The sequence below is a fragment of the Lontra canadensis genome, unplaced genomic scaffold (genome assembly GCF_010015895.1).
Source record: "Lontra canadensis isolate GAN:19392208 unplaced genomic scaffold, GSC_riverotter_1.0 scaffold87, whole genome shotgun sequence".
Lineage (NCBI taxonomy): Eukaryota > Metazoa > Chordata > Mammalia > Carnivora > Mustelidae > Lontra > Lontra canadensis.
This window is the reverse complement of record NW_022631081.1, coordinates 5306074-5325144: the sequence shown is the minus strand read 5'-3', so window position 1 is coordinate 5325144 and position 19071 is coordinate 5306074. Positions and strand designations below refer to the sequence as shown.

Here is a 19071-nt window from a genome sequence, read left to right as displayed (position 1 = left end):
CCCCCAGGGGTGAAAGTGCAAGAGGAAGTGCAGCCGCTGCCATCTTTCCTCCGCTCCGAACACACGGAGGCCGGGGCCGCAGCGCCGCCGCTCCGCCGCCGCCTTCGCCCAGCCCGGGGAAAGGCCCACCCTGCCGCCGCCACTGCCCGGTCGCTCCAGCGTTCGCCGTCGCCACCGCCCGCCAGGCTCCGGGACCAGGCCCGCGCTGCCGCCCCCGTGCGCGCCCCACCGCCGCCGCCTTCGCCTTTTGTTTCCTCCGCTCCGGCGCCCCCGCCCCGGCTCGCGCTTTGCAGGGGACGCAGCGCGCGCCCCCAGCGGGCCCGGGAAAAGCCGCGGCGCGCGCGCGTACGCCTGCGCGGCAGACCCCTCCGCCTCCTCCCCGCGCGCGCGCGCTCCTTTTGGCTGCGCGCCGGCGCCGCCTGGCGGGCGGGAGGGGAGGTGGCAGGCGCTTTTGCAGGAGGGGCGCACCTCTTTGCTCGCGTACCCCCCCGGAGGTAGACCTGGGAGGGGAGGCGGGCAGGCGGAGAGGAGAGAGGAGCGCTCAGTCCAGCAGGGGTGGGGGCAGCTATGTGGGAGGTGGTGCGCCCTGCCGTCTAGACAGTCCGATCCCGGCAGGGTGCGTGTGCGCTCGGCGCACCTGCGAGACTACAGAGCCCCGGGCCGGCACGTGTGGGGAGTGTAGATACGTCCGTTGCGCCCCGCTTCTCGCTGCCTAGGGGAAGGGAGGGGGGCGGGCAAGTGCCGCGGCCCGGTTTGTGGGGAGGGGGCGGCGGCCATGGAGCGGGTGAACGACGCTTCCTGCGGCCCATCGGGCTGCTACACCTACCAGGTGAGCAGGCACAGCACGGAGATGCTGCACAACCTGAACCAGCAGCGCAAAAACGGCGGGCGCTTCTGCGACGTGCTCCTGCGGGTGGGCGACGAGAGCTTCCCAGCGCACCGCGCGGTGCTGGCCGCCTGCAGCGAGTACTTTGAGTCGGTGTTCAGCGCCCAGTTGGGCGACGGCGGAGCTGCAGACGGGGGTCCCGCTGACGTGGGGGGCGCAGCGGCAGCCCCAGGCGGCGGGGCTGGGGGTAGCCGGGAGCTGGAGATGCACACCATCAGCTCCAAGGTGTTCGGGGACATCCTGGACTTCGCTTACACTTCCCGCATCGTGGTTCGCCTGGAGAGCTTCCCCGAGCTCATGACGGCTGCCAAGTTCCTACTGATGAGGTCGGTCATTGAGATCTGCCAGGAAGTCATCAAACAGTCTAATGTGCAGATCCTGGTGCCCCCTGCCCGGGCAGACATCATGCTCTTTCGTCCCCCTGGAACCTCGGACTTGGGCTTCCCTTTGGACATGACCAACGGGGCAGCCTTGGCAGCCAACAGCAATGGCATCGCAGGCAGCATGCAGCCCGAGGAGGAGGCAGCCCGGGCTGCTGGTGCAGCGATTGCGAGCCAAGCTTCCCTGCCTGTGTTACCTGGGGTGGACCGCTTGCCCATGGTGGCCGGACCCCTATCCCCCCAACTGCTGACTTCCCCATTCCCCAATGTGGCATCCAGTGCCCCTCCCCTGACTGGCAAGCGAGGCCGGGGCCGCCCAAGGAAGGCCAACCTGCTGGACTCAATGTTCGGGTCCCCAGGGGGCCTGAGGGAGGCGGGCATCCTTCCATGTGGCCTGTGTGGGAAGGTGTTCACTGATGCCAACCGGCTCCGGCAGCATGAGGCCCAGCATGGTGTCACCAGCCTCCAGCTGGGCTATATCGACCTTCCTCCACCGAGGCTGGGTGAGAATGGGCTACCCATCTCTGAGGACCCCGACGGCCCCCGAAAGAGGAGCCGGACCAGGAAGCAGGTGGCATGTGAGATCTGCGGCAAGATCTTCCGGGACGTGTACCATCTCAATCGGCACAAGCTTTCCCATTCGGGGGAGAAGCCCTATTCCTGCCCAGTGTGTGGGCTGCGGTTCAAGAGAAAAGATCGCATGTCCTATCATGTGCGATCCCACGATGGGTCGGTGGGCAAGCCCTACATCTGCCAGAGCTGTGGGAAAGGCTTCTCCAGGTGAGGAATGGTGCTCCCTACCCCATGACCTATCCTATTCCTGCCTCATAGGACAGTTTCTTGCTGAGATCGGGGGTGTGGGATTTGTGGGAGTCACTTGACCCTCTAGGACTATAACAGGTTTGGGAAGATAATTTTAATGGCCCTGGTTTTGTGGCCAAGAGCTGCTTTCTCTTCCCACAGGGAAGTTCTGTGGCACTAGGCGTGCCCTACTGTCTGTCTTCCTTTGGGCCTTTTGGGAAGGGGCTGGATTCCTCAGGCCACAGCCACTGGGCCTCACCATTCTTCTCCCTGGGCTCCCTTTGTGTTTCCGGCACCAGGCGTGGGGCCCCCTCTGGGGGCGGGAGTCTTTTCCTCCAGCGACTTTCCCTGCTTGAATGGCTGCTGAGGGAGGGACTGAAACAAGTGTATCTGGGACTCCTTACGCTCCAAGCCACGAAATCCCCCCACCCCCACCCACAGAGCACTAGCTATCCTGGATGGGCAGACTCAAGATTCGTCCCTCACACCCTCATGAGATCAGGGGGCACAGAGTTCTGTACCCAGAGTCTCTTAGCACCAGAATCTTTGATCTGCTCTGACCTGGTGGCTCCAGAGCCTAACTGGACCCACAGATACCCTCTATGTTTTCAGGACAGAGAGGAGGGGGCCAGAATGTCTTTTTAGATTCACTTATTAGTGAGCCTGCTAGGGAACTGAGAACTTGCCTGGGAGCAGAAGATTTTATTTTTCCTCTTAAGAGAATATTCAGAATAAAAGGCTGGTTTTAACTTGCCTGGATACTGAGGACCTTGTGGGTATGTGAACCTACGGATGGAGAACTCCCTTGGAGGGGCCCCAACCAGAAACCAGTCTTACCGGTCAGGCAGCCCCTGCCCACCTGCTCTGGCGGGCATCTGGTTTACCAGCCCAGCTGGGGACTTAAGGCTCTATCCCTTGGCCTCTGGGGAGTGAATTCCATCCGGGTGGCATTCATTGGCTGCCCTGGTGGGAGAGGCTGGGGGAAGGGAATACTGAGTTTCTAAGGGGCTTTAGTAAGGACAATGAGGCACACATACCCCCTCCCAGAAAGGCTTCAGTAAGGCAGCCTTGTCTCATTCTAAAGCCACCTCTTCTGGTCCTAGAAATCATTTGAGCTGGGGCAGGGGAAGGGGGGCGGAATGGGTAGGCAAGGTCAGAGACAAACACTCACTTCCCTTCCCCCTCTAGAAAAAAACCGGGGTAGAGAGGCCTGGGCCTATGGAGCTGGGTGGTGACTTTGTCTTTGTCATGCTGGGATGGGGAAGAGGGAGTCCTCTCCATTGGTGTGTGTAGGTATAGGTGGGGAGTCTGGCCAAGTTTGTGGTCCCATCTTTTGAGTTCTTTTTTTAAAAGTCTCTCTTGGTCCTTTTTTCCAGGCCTGATCACTTGAACGGACATATCAAGCAGGTGCACACTTCTGAGCGGCCTCACAAGTGTCAGGTAGGGGTCGGGGCCAGGGCAGAGATGGGCTGAAAGAGAATTTTGCTGTTCTCACAGCCCAGCCACAAGCCAGCTGATATGTGTGTTGGGCCGGCTGACTGACCACCACCGCTTTGCACACCTCCCCCTCTGTCCCTCCACCCTCCGTCTGCTTTTCTCCTTTGTTCTTCCCCCCAGCCCCCTCCCCCCCACCGCTGATGTCCCCTCCCTCCTGGTTGCTGGGTCCTGGTTCCCACCCTGTCTCTGTCTTCGCTCTTTTGCTTGGCTTTCCTCTCCTGGCATTTGCCAGCTCCTTGGATGGTGGGCCACATTGCACAAGTGTCGTCCTGGGGGCACTGGCTCCCCATTGGGCCTAGGTTCTGGTTCCCAGCAGTTTGCAGGAGCCACCGCGGAGTGGGAAGCAAGAAGTGTTTGTGGAGAGCTCCTGGTGGTCCAACTAATAGCGCTTCCCCTTGTCTGCCAGGCAGCCTGACCTGGGTTCCTTGAGCTTAGGGCACGAGGGGTGGCAGTAGGAATGACAGTGTAGGAGGACGAGAGTGGACGGTCTCATTCTTTGAGCACTGGCACCTGTTTAACCCATCCCGAGCCATGTGTGCAAACAGCCAGGACTTCTGAGGCCTGGGGAGGAAGGTGGCTTCCTCTCCTTGTGAGCTCTTTGTGTAGCAGTAGGTAGGGAAGGCTGAGCAAGATTCTTACCCTTGGTTTGTCTGCTTCAGCAATATCTGGGGGCCTTGTGGTACCCAGAAAATTGCATGTCCTCTCCTGGCCACTGAGCGTTCCTGTGTGGATGGAAAACACCTCTATCTGCTCCTTGACCATCCCCCTTCCAGTGTAAAGTTCCCGCCGTCTGAGGGGGAAACAGAGTGGTGGGGTTCTGGTATAGCCTCTGGTAGGGTAACCTGCTTCTCTTGTCCTGTTGGTGGCAAGGAGGGAGGGTTCAGGGAGACCTGCAGGGAGGAATGGACGTGCTGTAAGTCGGGCATCGAGGGGGCCCGGTGTGGACGGTGGCCTCCCCCCCCCCCCCCCCGAGGACGACGACCCAGGGTGGGCATGCTGGGATCCATCTGTGCCTCGCTGCCTTCTCTCTGTCTCTGATTCTCTAATCACAGAGCACATTCTGACTCTCCCAGGTAGTGTGCTGAGCAGCCTGGCAGAGTAGGAGGAGCCCAGAGGGCAGTGGGGTCGTGCCCGGTGGCCTAGGGGGGTAACCTGCACTCTCTGCCCTTTTTCCAGGTGTGGGTTGGGAGCAGCAGCGGCCTGCCGCCCCTGGAATCTCTTCCTAGCGACCTGCCATCATGGGACTTTGCCCAGCCTGCTTTGTGGAGGTCGTCCCATTCGGTTCCTGACACCGCCTTTTCCCTTTCTCTAAAAAAATCATTCCCAGCCCTCGAAAACCTGGGCCCAGCACACTCCAGCAGCGCTCTCTTCTGCCCAGCCCCGCCAGGATATCTGAGGCAGGGCTGGACTGCCTCAGAGGGCAGCCGGGCCTTTACCCAGTGGCCTGTAGGCTAGCCTGGGCCTCCCCAGAGAAGGTTTTTCTGTGGAGGGGAATGGGAATGGCGGTTGCTCTGAGACCCCTGCTTTTGGGAGAGGCCAGCAAAATGGTTCCTGCCCACCGTGCCCAGCTCCTTCCTGTGTGATTTAGAGTCTTTCCCAGCTCAGGGACCCCAGGGGTAGTAAGGAGCTCCTTTCTGGGTCCCCCCACACCCTCCAGGTTTCTTTCTGGGTTCTCTTGCCTTTTTCTCCCCCTTTAACAGATGGCACCCCTGGGTATCTGTCCTTGCCTGGGTGATTGTAGAGGTTGGTGCTTTCCCAAGAACCAAGTCATGGGCTTACGAGTTTCCCCTCTCCTAGCATCACGTCCTGTAAGGTGTGGGGTTTCTAGAATGGGGCTTGGCCACCCCTTCCCCAACTCTAGGGGTGAATTCCCCTCCAGAGGAGAATGAAGCAACTCCAGCTGGGTCAACCCATGCTGCCCTCTTCCCTTCCCACTCAGACAGGTCCCGCTTTCATTTCTGGCTAGTGAATTCAACTTCTTTGTTTTTGAGGTTTACTAGCAGGTCTGCTCAGGAACTAGACTAACCAGTAGCTTTATACTGGGTAACCCCAATATATGGCTTTGGGGGCTGATAAAGCAGATGTAGATTCCCCCTGCCCCTTCCCGGATCCCAATGAGATGCTCTTTAGCCCCTGCTGCCTCCGCGGGGATAACAGGAGTGATGATAAAAGTTTTCATTCTAACATTTGAGGCTTTGTGTGTTTTGTCCTTGGTCTCTGTCATAACACTGACATCATTGTCCCTCGGTGTACGTATGGAGCCTACTCCTGCCCCGCCCCCGCCCCACCCCGCCCCTCCAGTACACAGACCTGCTGGCCCCACCTCCAGCCCCATTAGCCAGAACTCCTGTAATGATGACCCAGCAGGTGAAGATACGCTGGCTGTCCTGCTCTGGGCAGGCTGGGCAGTGTGTCAGCGCTTCGTTAAACAGCGGGGGCATCTGTTTGGCACGGTGTATATTCTGAAAGCATGAGAGTTGAAGAGATGGCTCTCTGGGAGTTGGTTTCCTGGACAAGAGCTGGGCCCAGGTTATACCTCTCCACCTTTCCTGATGCCACAGATGACAGAAGGGGCCAGTAAAAGAGACTGGTGCCACAGCTTGAGTGAAAAGACCATCTGAATGTTGGGGTATAAAGCCTCAGGCTTGTCAGTGACACACAAATCTCCTCAGGGCTTGGCCTGAGTGTCCTTAGCCGGCTCAGATGCCTCAGGCGCCGCTGCTGGCTTAATGGCCACAGTGGGGCTGGGACATTTCCCCCACATGGAGTTCAGCCTGCAGCCAAGAGACTAGAGCAACTCAAGACCTCTCCCATACTTTTAGTGACCCCACTTCTCAGGGGCTAGTTGGGGTGGTTTGGGCTGGAGGATAGCTCATTTGAGAAAGAGTGAATTGAAATGAGGACAAGGGGCCTGACACTCCCAAGAAGAAAGGGGCCAGCGAGGCCAATGGCACTGGGCCTCCATGTATCGTCCTTAGACTTTTCCAGGACTATAAAAAAGACCGCTTGAGACCACACCCCCTCCCCCCACCTCCAGGCTGCCAGACTTCAAAGGTCACCAAAGGTTGGGTGTACGCTAGTGTCCCCAATACCATTTGGGCCCCATTTCTGAGCTGTTCAACTCTTAGGAAAAAAAGCTTTAGGCATTCTGGGATGGAGAGAAACTGTTAGGGGGTGAAGGGAGCATGGCTGAGACTCAGTATTGAGTGGGGAAGACCAGAGGAGACCCAAGCTCAGGGTTGCTGGGCTGGGACCTGGCAGGTGTGCTCTTAACAATGCCTGGGCACAGGGCCGAGGCCAAGATGGCAGCCATTCCAAATATCAAGGGTGATCAGAGCATGCTGTCCTGGCTCACTCTTGTCCCATCAGGGTCGCTGTGTCTTCTCTCTGTCTCCAGGATGAGAAGTGCCTTTCTCCTGAGTGGCCCCACTATACAGATTCTAAGTGTCCCCTTCTTTGAGATCCGTCTCTCCTTTGGCCACTCTTCTGTGTCGTGTGACCAGGCTCTTCATGTTCTGTGTTTGAACTTCTGACAGGCCTAGACTCGGGCTTGTACACTTCAACAATCCCCCCCCAAGAAAACCTTGGGGACTCAGCCATGAAAGGTCAGTTCTGGCTCAGTGAAGCCAACTCCAGCTTGGCGTTGTAATACAGTGAAAGTTTTTGTTGTGTTTGTGGGTTTTGGTTTTTTATTTCACCTCCGAGCGGCAGATTTACATTCCTAATTATGTTTGTTCAGGCTAAAGTTAGCTTTCATTCCTTGAGAGATAATCAATGGGGGGAGGGAGTTGGCTTGGTCTGGGATTTTAATTTTGCCTAGCTAATCCCTCAAATGGATAATACACTTGTGCATAATTGAGGTTTGTCTGTTTGTTATCTTTAGGTAGCACAGTATGACAGGCAGTGCTAAGGGACAGACCCCAAAAGGAGGTTGGCAGGAGAAACAAGGCATTGCTTTCACATTCCCCTAGTGGTGCCTCTCCCAGGGACCGCCGAAGATTCTGAATGTGTGCCTTCACCGCATTTTCTTATACCTGGCCCGTGTTTGGTTCCTTTGACTTCTTAGGCATAGCCCACACTGCCTCTTGTTGGAAGGCTTGTCCTCAGGTCACTGGTTGGCAAAGCTGGCAGATTATCCCCAGATAACTTGTCAGGTGCATCCCCCTTCCTTGGGGTGTTTTTGGCAGCCCTTGCTCTGGTTTACAGGGCTGGCGGGCTGGGTGGAAGATGGAACTTTTCCCCCACCGTCATCTGTGATTGTGTCAAGAGGTCCCTGACTGAGGAGGGGACCACCCATGGCCAGGAGACCAAGGGCCCATGATGCTTCCTGAGTCACCTGAGTGCTCCAGTTTCTCTGCACAAATGCTGTCACCTCACCCTTTCAGGGGAGTCCTGGCCACCGCACACACTGTTAAGAAGCATCAGTACCTTTCCGTCACCAGAAGCTATATCCCAGCTGAGTCTGGAGATGGGAAGAGCACCGGCTCAGGGGCTGGTTCACCTTCCAGCCGGCCTGGATCTCCTCAGGGAAGCCGGGAGGGTAGGTTGGCTGCTGGCCTGGCAGCGACAAGGTTTTGACCACAGCTTCATCTAGTAGCTGAGTCATGTGCTTGGGGCCAATCATTCTCCAAACTCAGCTTCCTCATTTGTCAAATGAATCAACTCAGTGGATAAAACAGATAAAGCCAGTATTTCATTAGCAGTAAGGTGTTTGGTTCAAATGGGTAGCAGTTACTTAGAGATGATGACTGAAAGCAGCAGAGCATATCCTGATGCACACAGACATTTGGGACTGGAGTAGGAACTGCAACGTCTTTAGCCTCAAAGACAGTATCCCATATACCGGCTACTTGCTTTGGCTGTATACAGTAAGGATATAAACATTTGTACATGGTTGACAGTGGTCAGACATTTACCCTGAGGTCCTGGGATCTTAGGAGGTGCCTCTGTCAAACAGACGGCAGGTGCACCTCCATTCTACTGAGTAAATGGGGTGGTGTGTCTTCTTCAGTGGGTTGATATTCGCGCTGTAACGCATTTAAAGGTGACTGTTGCTTTCTTGTAGGAGTTCTAAAATAGTAAGCACACACACACAGAGAGAAAGGAATCAAACTTGACATGAATCTTTGAAACATCTCCATGGAACCAAAATAGTTTTGAAAGTCTCCAGACTGAACTCCCCCAACAACTTCCCTGACATTCTGTGACCTCCAGGGCTAGGGTGCCTGGGCAAGCCCTCAGATGAAGAAGGGCTGTTGGGGGAGAGGTCACGGACTGAGACTGAGTCAGGGCCTCAGGGACAGGAAATGCCTGGGGACCTGAGGCTGCCTCCTAGGATGCCGGTGCTGACCTTCAGCTCCTGAGTCATCCGCTCCTGGGATCTGGCTGAGAGTTGGTGCTCACACCATGGTATTCTATGGCCACGTTCTCTTGGAGGATAATAACACGGCCTGTTTTGGAGGGCCCCTGTAAGGATGGATTGCATGAGATGAGTTCCCGTATGCCAGGCAGGCGTAGAATGCACGCTCGATCAACGTGGGGTGGTATCATTCTTATTATTACCAGCACTTCCCCAGCTTAACGTTCCACAATTGCTCCTGAATCGTGTGGCCTTCCTTCTCTCTGCTAATTCTCACGTTAGCAGAATTGACACTATCATTTTATGGGCTGCTTTCTCAGTACAAACTCACCAGAATATTATAAGGAGCTATCTCTGTGCTTTGTCCTGCCTTTCTTTTCCGTTTCCCTGTGGCCAAGACTGATGTCACATTTGATTTTTTTTTTAAGTATTTATTTATTTGAGAGAGAGACAGTGAGAGAGAGTATGAGCGAGAAGATCAGAGAAAGAAGCAGACTCTCCATGGAGCTGGGACCCGATGTGGGACTCGATCCCGGGACTCCAGGATCATGACCTGAGCTGAAAGCAGTCGCCTAACCAACTGAGCCACCCAGGCGCCCTCACGTTTGATTTTTTATTTTGTTTGCTAACATCACTTTTGAATAAAGTGGAGAAATTGAATTCTTTGTACAAAGCAAATAGGGAAAACCCAGGACGGAGGACAGGAATCTGTTCATATGCCTATTTACCTTCTATACGTTCACTCACAGTCAGTGCTACTGAAGTCAGTTCTTCTTGTTTAAGAGCGAGCAAATGCCTCATCTTCATTTTGTAAAGGAGCGTGACACCTAGTGTGCCATGTTCTGGGCACATTGTGGTGGCCAACTCAGGGGTCTCATGAGGAGGCATCATGGGAAATAAGAGCAGCTTACTTGCCTTTTGGGGAGGAAGCGTGGGCCACATGTGAAGCTCTCTTTACACAGGGATTCCCTGCGTTGGCGGGAAACAGATTCTGTTTCCTGGTGTGCTCGGTGGGGAGTCAGGAGTATGATGCCCATTTTCACCTCATCTTGTTTTCCTTTCTGCCCTCAGACCTGCAATGCATCTTTCGCCACTCGAGACCGTCTGCGCTCCCACCTGGCCTGTCATGAAGATAAGGTGCCCTGCCAGGTGTGTGGGAAGTACTTGCGGGCAGCGTACATGGCAGACCACCTGAAGAAGCACAGCGAGGGGCCCAGCAACTTCTGCAGTATCTGTAACCGAGGTAATCTCCCTGCTATTTCCTCACTTCCAGGGGCTGGGCCTGAGCTTGTGTGGGAGGCCAGGGGTGTCTGGATCACCTTGCCTCAGACTCCACTCCTTGCACGGCTGGCCCTCCCTTCCCACTGAACGATAAACACCTTCATCGCCCAGCTAGCCCCACCTCTTCCTTCCTGTCCTTGGGATGCTTGGAATAGGAGTTCCTAGGAGAACAGCAAGTGGGAACGGAAGGAGAGAGCACGGTTTCCAAGCCTGGGCTCGTTAACATGTGCTGTGCAGATGGCACGATGGATACATTTCGTAGACACCACTGAACTCCTGAGGTCAGTGGGAGAGTCATTAGGCCCCAAGAGGTGGGGAAAAAGGGGGTCCTGCTTGAGAGCTTTTGCTGGCTGATTCACTGGCATGTGAAATTCAACAACCAAAGAAGGAGGTTGAGTCTGGAGATGGACAAGGGGCAGAAAGTTTCTAACAGACGGTCAGAAAAGAGCCCAAACCCAAGTAGACTGTGGCCTTGATGAGACAGGAAAGTGGAATGTGCTCTGAGCAGGACAGCGTGCTTGAGGCCGAGGTTGGCCTAGGTAGAGTCTGGCCCTGTGGCCCCAGTGCTGTGTTGATGACGTCAGGCCTAACCCTGAGCTGCCGCCAGGGCTTGTTGGTGGTTGGAGGGCTAAGGTTTGTGCCGTGCAAGCACAGTGTCAGCGGAGGAGGCTTGCGCCGGATCTGTGCTGAAGGTGGTCGGGGCAGCCGTCTGTGGTGGGTGCGAAGATGCTTCTGCACGGTGCGCTTGCTTTGGCCAGGTGCGGACATTGCTGGGAAGTCCTTTCTCCTGGGACAGTCTTGTCCCGATGCCTCTGGAAGTCTTGGGTATGGCTTAGTGGACTGAGTACTGAACTGGAGTCAGGGGACCCAGGGTTTAGTCCACACCCCTCCTAATTTGCCCTCCTGCCTTGCCCTACACTCTGTGACCTTGAGCTCTCCCTTCCCCTTTCTAAGCCTCAGTTTCTTCATCACTTAAAAGGGGTTAAGAACACCCGCACCTTGCCCGCCTCATGGGGTTGTTGTGATGATCCCAGGAGACAAGGTAGGTGAAAGTTCTCTGAACTCCCCACAAGGAGCTGCACACTTGGGAGGTCCCATCCTTACACTCTGTAACCGTGTTAGGAAACACACAGCTCACTGACTCTGGTTTGGAGCACAACACCCCTGCGGTCCTTGGCTGGCACCTTTGGGGGCCTGTGCTGTCTCTATGTGGCCTGAGGCCACTGGTGGAGGGAGACTGCAGGGTAGCTGGGTGTCCTTGGTGCCCTGGAGCTGGGGCCTTTCTTGGGACTGCACACCTGGGGTTTGCCACGAAGTCCACTGGATACTGGTATTTGTACCACCGGGAAACCTGCTGTGAGAGCGGGGAGGCAGTCATAAAAACTTCTGAAGCGTCTGTCCTATTTTCTGACATGTCAGTCGGACCCTTTCTGGCAGGAGCTTCCCCTGAGTGAGCAGCGAGGTTGTGCGAGGGAGGGAATTACCAGGCTGTGGCTGACCATCTTGACCGTGGCTGCCCCAGCTCTAGAAAAAAAATGGTTTCTTATCTTGCTTCATCCTAACCTGGCTTCCTGAGAGCATCCCCCGCCCCCATGCCTCATAAAAAACTAAACTGGCAACATGCTGTCCGCAGGCACTTGGTCAAGTTTTCAAGCCTGAGGTTCTCCGTCTGAGAACTGAGGTCAGAGACCAGAGGCAGGAAACCAGTTAGAGTGGAGAAGGATGTTAATGGTGAAACTCAGAGCCTAGCTCAGATTGCAGAGTGGGGCAAAAACTGGATGGGAGACCCAGGGCCACAGCCCCGGGAGGGCCCAGCTCAGGAGGAAAGAAGAGCTGAGAGCGGCAGGAACAGCAGGGAAAGTCGACCCAGTTAGGAGACAGCTGATGTGGCAAAGCCAACTACTGTCGTACGTCATGACTTGGGCAGCAGCCACAGGCCATGTGACTGGGCTGGGGGAGCCAGAAGAGTCAAACCAGAGCCCACCTTTTCTCAGTAAAGCCAAGCCTTGATCTGGATCATAGGCTAAACCCCTTTGGGTCCCAGAGTCAGAATGGGAAGTCCCATTCCTCCAAGAAGACAAAAAGAGAGCTCTGGTCCAGCCCTCCCTAGGCATACAGAAGGAAGAGAAAACAATTTTGGTCTGTATCAGAAGAGAAGGAACAGGATTCTACTTCAAGACTCATTTATTGGGCAGAAGTAGGATGAGATGACTCCTGAGGAAAAAAAGAAAAAGAGGAAGAGGAAGGTGGTTTGTCCAGGAAGAGGATAAGGATACCAAAGACATCAAGACCCCGGAATCAGATTGCAGAAAACTCTGGGTCATCCTTCATACTGTCCACCACCAAGGCTGTGATACAGGACAAGGTACCAAAATAAATGAATGTACTTGTCTCCATAAGGGTTCCAGCAAAGGCTGGTGTCTGCCAGATGGTGAGATGGTTGCGGCTGGATCTGGTGCCTTTTGAACCCCTTCAGTAGCAACAACTTCACTGCTGCAGATCTGCCATTCTTCGCCACACAAATGACTCTTCGCCATGAAGCACGAGAGAGAACAGAGGCAACCTGCTGGCTCTTAACCACACATTTGAGACAGATGACCTTGTCTTTGTCCTAGAGACATACCGGACTGTGGGGCATACCATCCATAGAGGAAGATTATTTGCAGTGGAAGGAGTTATGATGACTAGAAAAGCTTGTCTCCTCATTTGCAAATCAGGAAATGAGTTGAGTTGAACGGTGGGAAGGAGAGAAAGACCTGGTTGAGCGCCATGATTTTCTTTCTTACTTTCTAAATTTCATAGCAGGGTCTTTGTATGTGCACATGTACTGGTATGAGAAAGAGGGATTGCTTGTTGGAAATCTGCCTTTGATGGAGACAACATTAGAACTCAAACATCAATGCTTAAAGGTAGAAGAAAGCCTTCTCCATGGTCAGAGGTGAGCACACAAGTTGTTACCTGTGGCAGTCACAGACACAGACAGCCTGCCATTGCCCTGGACTGAGCTGATACAAACCTGCTTAGTGCCTCCCTCCAGCACAGCTCTGTTGGGCATGACCCCATCAGGGTTTGGACAAGAAGAAAGCAGTCCCTGACCCCTGGGTGGATGTGAAACTTGCAAGAGGAGATTTGCTTCTGGAGTGCAAATTGCAGTGTACCGAGCAAGAAAATGCAGTGCAGGAATAGTAGCTTTGGTTGTAAATTCTTCATCTCTGGAGTGCGAGGGAGGGCGACTTGTTGGTTGTAGTGAAGTCATGTGTGTGCTCACTGTCTTCATTGTTCTGGTGCCTGGATCACGCTGCCTCTTTGGTTCGTGGTTAATCTGGTGAATGGGCAGGTGAGTTCAGAATTCCGGCTAAACATTTCTGGCTTCAAAGATACATTCTTCGCAGAAACTTGACTACTGTTTTAGCCTAACATTTGGCTGCTGAGTGGCTCTGTGTTTAAGTTCTGGGCTTTAAGTGGCAGCTGTGGATCCACTCGTACCACCCTGCCATGTGGTTTTGCTATAGTTAGTACAGTCTGCAGCTGGGGTAAAGTCAGGAGGACCCAGCCATGTGTTCCTCAGACTGTTTTTCAGGAAAACACAGCAAATTTTCATTGAGCATCTGCTCTGTTCCCCCAGTAGATCTCTTCCCACAGGGAGTAAATATAATAATTCCTGGTGCCCCTTTCCTCCTTTCCCGTTCCCTTTATTCTTAGTGGACCTGCCCTGGTACACCGTGGAGAGGGCCTCACACCACTTCAGAAGCTCCACAGGGATTAAAAAGCAAAAGAAAATCCCTTCCAAAGTGGTGTCATGGTGTCACTGGAAAGTTGTGATACCTTATGCTGATTGCCAGGGGTCACAGCACCAGTCCCAGGGGCAGGGCTAAGGTCCCCTTTCCTGTTGGCTTGTCCCTTTATTCCTGACTGAAGCCTCCCTCTTAGGGATGCTCGTATGGGACCCTTTTAAGCCAGTCTGTCCCCCGTGATTGGCCCGAGGCAGACTACTTGGTCCCAGCACGGGACAACTCGCTGTGCTAGGCAGGGCAGGACACCAGCAACTAGACCAGCCTAATCTATAAAGTAGCTGCATCAGGAATGAAAGGAAAATTCACTCAGTCCCCTTTTCCTCCAAAACCACCAGCTGCCATCACCAGGGGAATGTTTGTTGAATAAGACTTCCACAGGTTAGCTCCTGTCTGCTAGCAGCTGCCGTTCTAACCCACCAATATGGCAGAGAAGCACAGAAGTGTAAATGGTGATAACGAACCTACTGCCGAAATTCAAGGGATGGTTTCCAGGGCCAGGGCCCACTGAAGAGTCTGCTCGGCTTAAGGACATGGTGGCACAGGGTCCTGGGATTGGAGCCCAGGCTCTGCCGTTTAGTAGCTGCACGTGTGACTGCAAGTTACTTAACCTCACCAGCCCTCTTATTTCTTCATCCACGAAATAGGTGCACTCACAATTCCTAGCTCATAGGGTGGCTGGGGGAGTTCTACGGAAGAATGCATGCAGTGTGCTGGGCCCTGGCACACCATTAGCACTTGCTTAAAGTGAACCTTTATTACTGTTCCAGCAGCATTTGAAAGGCCATGACAAATCGGATTTTTAAAAAATAAGTCTTATGCAGACATTATACAGTACTCCGCAGCCTCTGACCTATTAAGAGTGGATCCCACTGTTATCCTAGAACTGTAATTTTCAAGGGGAATAAAAGCACTTGAGAATGTGTCAGCCACATCTGGAGTAGATTAAAGGGCCCTAGCGCTCCAGGCGGACCTTATGCTAAAACGCTTCAGTTCCTGCTGAAGGCACGTTCCAAGCCTCGATCACGGTGGAGCTGGAGGACACAACTTTCTGCAAAACCCAAGTCCGTATCCTTTGACTGGCCTACCTGGTTTCATGCCCTCAGACCTGTGGCTGGTGTGGAAATTGGCCCAAGATCTACTCTGCCTGAGACGCCACCCGGCTCCAACTGACCGGAGCCTCTGGGTTGGGCTGCTGCAGACTCAAGAGGGCTGGACTGCGCCTCCTCCAAAGTAAAGACAAAGACGATCCCGACAGCTGCTCCAAAACCCAACCAGAAAGATGACCACGAATAAGATCTGACTGAGTCCCTTTAGCGTAACTTGCTATTTCTGTTGTTCCTTGGAAGGTCTGAAGAGTTATTAAATCCAGTTATTCTGAAAGTGAGAAAGTAGCAAAATAGAACACGTCCTGCTAGCTAGAAGAAGGGAGACTTCTCGAGGCCATCCTTCGGGATTTCCTCTTGCCTCCATCTGGTCTGTTGTGCAGTTTACCTTACATGTGTCGCGCAGGCATTCTCTTGGCTGGCGTCCTGTGGCTGCCCTTGAGCCTCATGACTTCTCTGACGACATTTCTAGCCGTGGTCTCTGCAGCTGACCTGGGGCTGTGAGACATCTTCTCCAGCCACTCACTACTGAGGCACCAAGCAAGCCTAGAGGCCTTTGGCCTCTAGCCCTGGCAGGAGCAGGATCTCGGGCCACGCTTCCAGCCGGCCTCAGTCCTCCACCGCAGCCTTGCAGAGCGGGCTCTGCAGAGAAGCCGATCAGAGGACAGTGCCACCTATCCTGAGCCAGGTGGCTTCTGTGGTTGCAACCGTCTTTGAACCAACAAGGGGGCCCCTTCTAGGTGCAGCTGACCTGGGAGTGCTAGCCAGAGCGGCCAGAGGAGAGGCACGGGGGAAGCAGAGAGGTATCTCTGTGCTGGCCGCGGGATCTCATCTCCTTTTGTCTTGTTTAGGTTTCTCCTCTGCCTCCTACTTAAAGGTCCATGTTAAAACCCACCACGGTGTTCCCCTTCCCCAGGTCTCCAGGCACCAGGAGCCCATCCCGAATGGGGGAGCAGCGTTCCACTGCGCCAGGACCTATGGCAACAAAGGCAAGCGACCCCTTGCTCTGCACTTTGCTTCTCTGCGCAGACTGTGTTGTGGGGGCGCTGGGCCGGGCGTGGGGAGGCGGGAAGGCTGCCAGCTTGCTGGCCGCCTCAAGGAGGCTCTGAGATCTGAGTGGCAGTGGCCTCCAGGACGAAAGTCACAGTGGGTATCTCACTCCAGGGCCGTGAGTGAGGCTTTAGGGCACTGCCAAGATCCAGCCCCCGCCTCCTCTTCCCCAGCCCTCCTCCCTTGCTCCTGACCAGCCCCCACCATCTGGAGTCCTGCAGGGATGCCCCGGGCCCAAGGCTGAAGACAAGCCCTGCATGATGAGTCACTCTGGGCCTGTCCGTAGCCTGTGGCCTTTAAGGATGGTGTGGAGCTGTGGCTGAATGCTTTCTTTTCCTTCCACCCTGTGGGCAAGGGGGAGCCAAGGACTGGCTTCCCCCTCTGTAGGGGTGACTGGTTGCTGTGAGCGGCCCTTTCTGGAGGGCCTCTGGCTGCATTTTTGAGATGCATGGCTATAAATGAGCTACGTGACTGCCTCTGACTTGGAACTGGTCTGCAGAGAGCTCCCCAGGCCCCACCTTCACTTGTTGTCTCAGGTTGTTCTGTGGTATTTCACGTTGTCGCCTTGAGGATGATGCCAGGGGCTTGGCAGATGGCAGAGATGGCATGCTCCACGCTCCCATCACAGACCTCCCTTCCCGGCATGGCTCTTTGAACCCAGGCAGGAAGCTGCTGATCGGTGGACTGCAGTATGGGCAGGGCAGGGCAGAGCAATGAGGATTGTCTCGAGGCCCAGCTTGTCCTGAGCCATGCGTGGGGACAGTCAGCTGACTGAGTTGTTCAGAGTTGCTTTTTAATCTCTATGCTTTGGCCGCTTGGCCCTGGGTAGGTTTTGGCAGCAGGAAGGCGGTGAGGGCAGGGCTTGTGTTTGCAGCATTGGGAAAAGGACTGGCTTCGGTCTCAGCCACCAGTGGGGTCTGCCGGGTTGAGGACCTCTAGGCTCTGGTTCTGCCTTGCTAGGGTGCAGCTAGTCCGGTGTGGAGGTCAGGCCATTGCTGTACCTGCTCAGCATCATCAGAACAGCCGTCTTACCCCCAAGGGCAGCCAACAGAGCACCTAGGAACTGGGGGGTCTCTGAGTTGTTCTGGGTGGAAGCAGTGGAGGTCCCCTCTCCGTACCCTCTTCCTTGAAGCAGGCTGAGATGGTGGTGAGCGATACACGTGCACCTGCATGAAGAGTCCGCGGCGAGGGAGGCTGGCAGCCCCCAGGGCCCTGCTGTCTCACCCCTGTAGGCACACCAGGCTCCCAGACTGACCAGCTGAACCTCCGGGGGTTCTGCCAGGGTGGTGGCTGGCCATCCGCTGCCCTCCACAGGCCTGTGAGCTGGCCCTTCCCGACCCCTCCAGGAGGGGGCATCTCCAAAGCCCGGCCTCATCTCTCCTATGTGTTTTGTTTTTTCCTAGAAGGCCAGAAATGCTCACATCAGGATCCGATTGAGAGCTCCGACTCCTATGGTGACCTCTCGGACGCCAGTGACCTGAAGACGCCCGAGAAGCAGAGCACCAATGGCTCCTTCTCCTGTGACATGGCAGTCCCCAAAAACAAAATGGAGTCTGATGGGGAGAAGAAGTACCCCTGCCCTGAATGCGGGAGCTTCTTCCGCTCTAAGTCCTACTTGAACAAACACATCCAGAAGGTGCATGTGCGGGCCCTTGGGGGCCCCCTGGGGGACCTGGGTCCTGCCCTCGGCTCACCTTTCTCTCCCCAGCAAAACATGTCTCTCCTCGAGTCCTTTGGGTTTCAGATTGTTCAGTCAGCGTTTGCGTCATCTTTAGTAGATCCTGAGGTTGACCAGCAACCCATGGGGCCTGAGGGGAAGTGAGGCAGATGCTGTGTCCCCACGGAAATGGCCACCGGGGACTGCTGAGAAATGCTGTGAATGCGGAGGGAAGTAATGTCTTTGGGTTCTGTAGCTGAGAGATTTTTATTCGTTTTTAACTCCCCCTTCCCCCCAGCCTATCACCCCCCACTTCCCCTCCACCACCCATCCCCTCAGTGGTCTTTAGAAATAGATTCTCATCTGATACTCTGCAGGAATATCTGCGAGACCTGGTATGGGATAAGGGCAGAAAACACTACATAGGCCTCCAGGGCAACACCAGTCCCGGTTTCTCTAATGGGCGGAAGCTGGAATTTCTGGTGCTCAGTTCTTAGTGACCCCAATCCCAAACCCACACCTGATGGCATTCTGGGACCGCGGTGATTTGGGTCCCCTCCCCCTTCTCACATCCTTCAAGAGAAACCACATCTAGGGTCTCCACCCACTTACACAAATACAGATGCCCAACTGTTTTCAAGGAAGCTGGAAGCCTACAGCATCCCATGGACCATGGGGTGAGTGCCCTCTGAGAGCCACTGAGCTTGACTCTTGACCTGGAGGGCCCCAGACCTTTCTCTGAGCCCTACATGGAGGCTAGCATTTTGCTACTAGGACAAGCTCAGCTATTGAGGACACCCCCACCCCAAATTCCAGTTCTTATGTGATTTTCACCATTCAACTTGCTGTTGGGTTTTAATTCTCTAATTATTATTATTATTGTTATTATTTTTTAGGACCAGTTGTAGTGAATTGCTACTGAAAGCTATCCCAGGTGATACAGAGCTCTTTGTAAACCGCAGTCACACGTTAGGGTTAGTATTAAACTTTGTTTAGATGTACCATAATTAACTTGGCTAGTTGATTGTTTGAAGTCTATGGAAGAAATAGTTTTATGCAAAATTTTAAAAATGCCAGTCTGATCAGGGAGATGTAGGGGATTTCAATGTTGTTGGTAGCCAGGAAGGCAGGAGAGCTGGCAGGTGGGGATATCGTGTACCTCGGCTGTGTCACATGTGAGCAGGCCCAGGTTGACCTGGTGATGTGAATTGATCTGATCAGACTGTATTAAAAACGTTAGTACGTTAATCCACCTGCTCCCCT

The 19071-nt window shown here is 54.5% G+C and overlaps 1 protein-coding gene across 5 annotated transcripts; it reads left to right on the top strand.

Moving 5' to 3' along the window:
• Positions 1–387: 387 nt before the first annotated feature.
• Positions 388–19061, top strand: PATZ1 (POZ/BTB and AT hook containing zinc finger 1). Of its 5 annotated transcripts, none has more exons than XM_032883179.1 (5): positions 392–2046; positions 3444–3507; positions 9995–10166; positions 15953–16090; positions 17558–19061. In XM_032883179.1, exons 1-5 carry the CDS (start codon positions 776–778, stop codon positions 17971–17973), a joined length of 2061 nt encoding a protein of 686 aa, XP_032739070.1. In that variant the 5' UTR covers positions 392–775; the 3' UTR covers positions 17974–19061. The 5 variants fall into 5 exon arrangements, with proteins under 5 accessions (XP_032739073.1, XP_032739070.1, XP_032739069.1 ...); XM_032883178.1 differs by having other exon boundaries at positions 17555–19061; XM_032883181.1 differs by having other exon boundaries at positions 16018–16090; positions 17555–17713.
• The last annotated feature ends 10 nt before the right edge of the window (positions 19062–19071 follow it).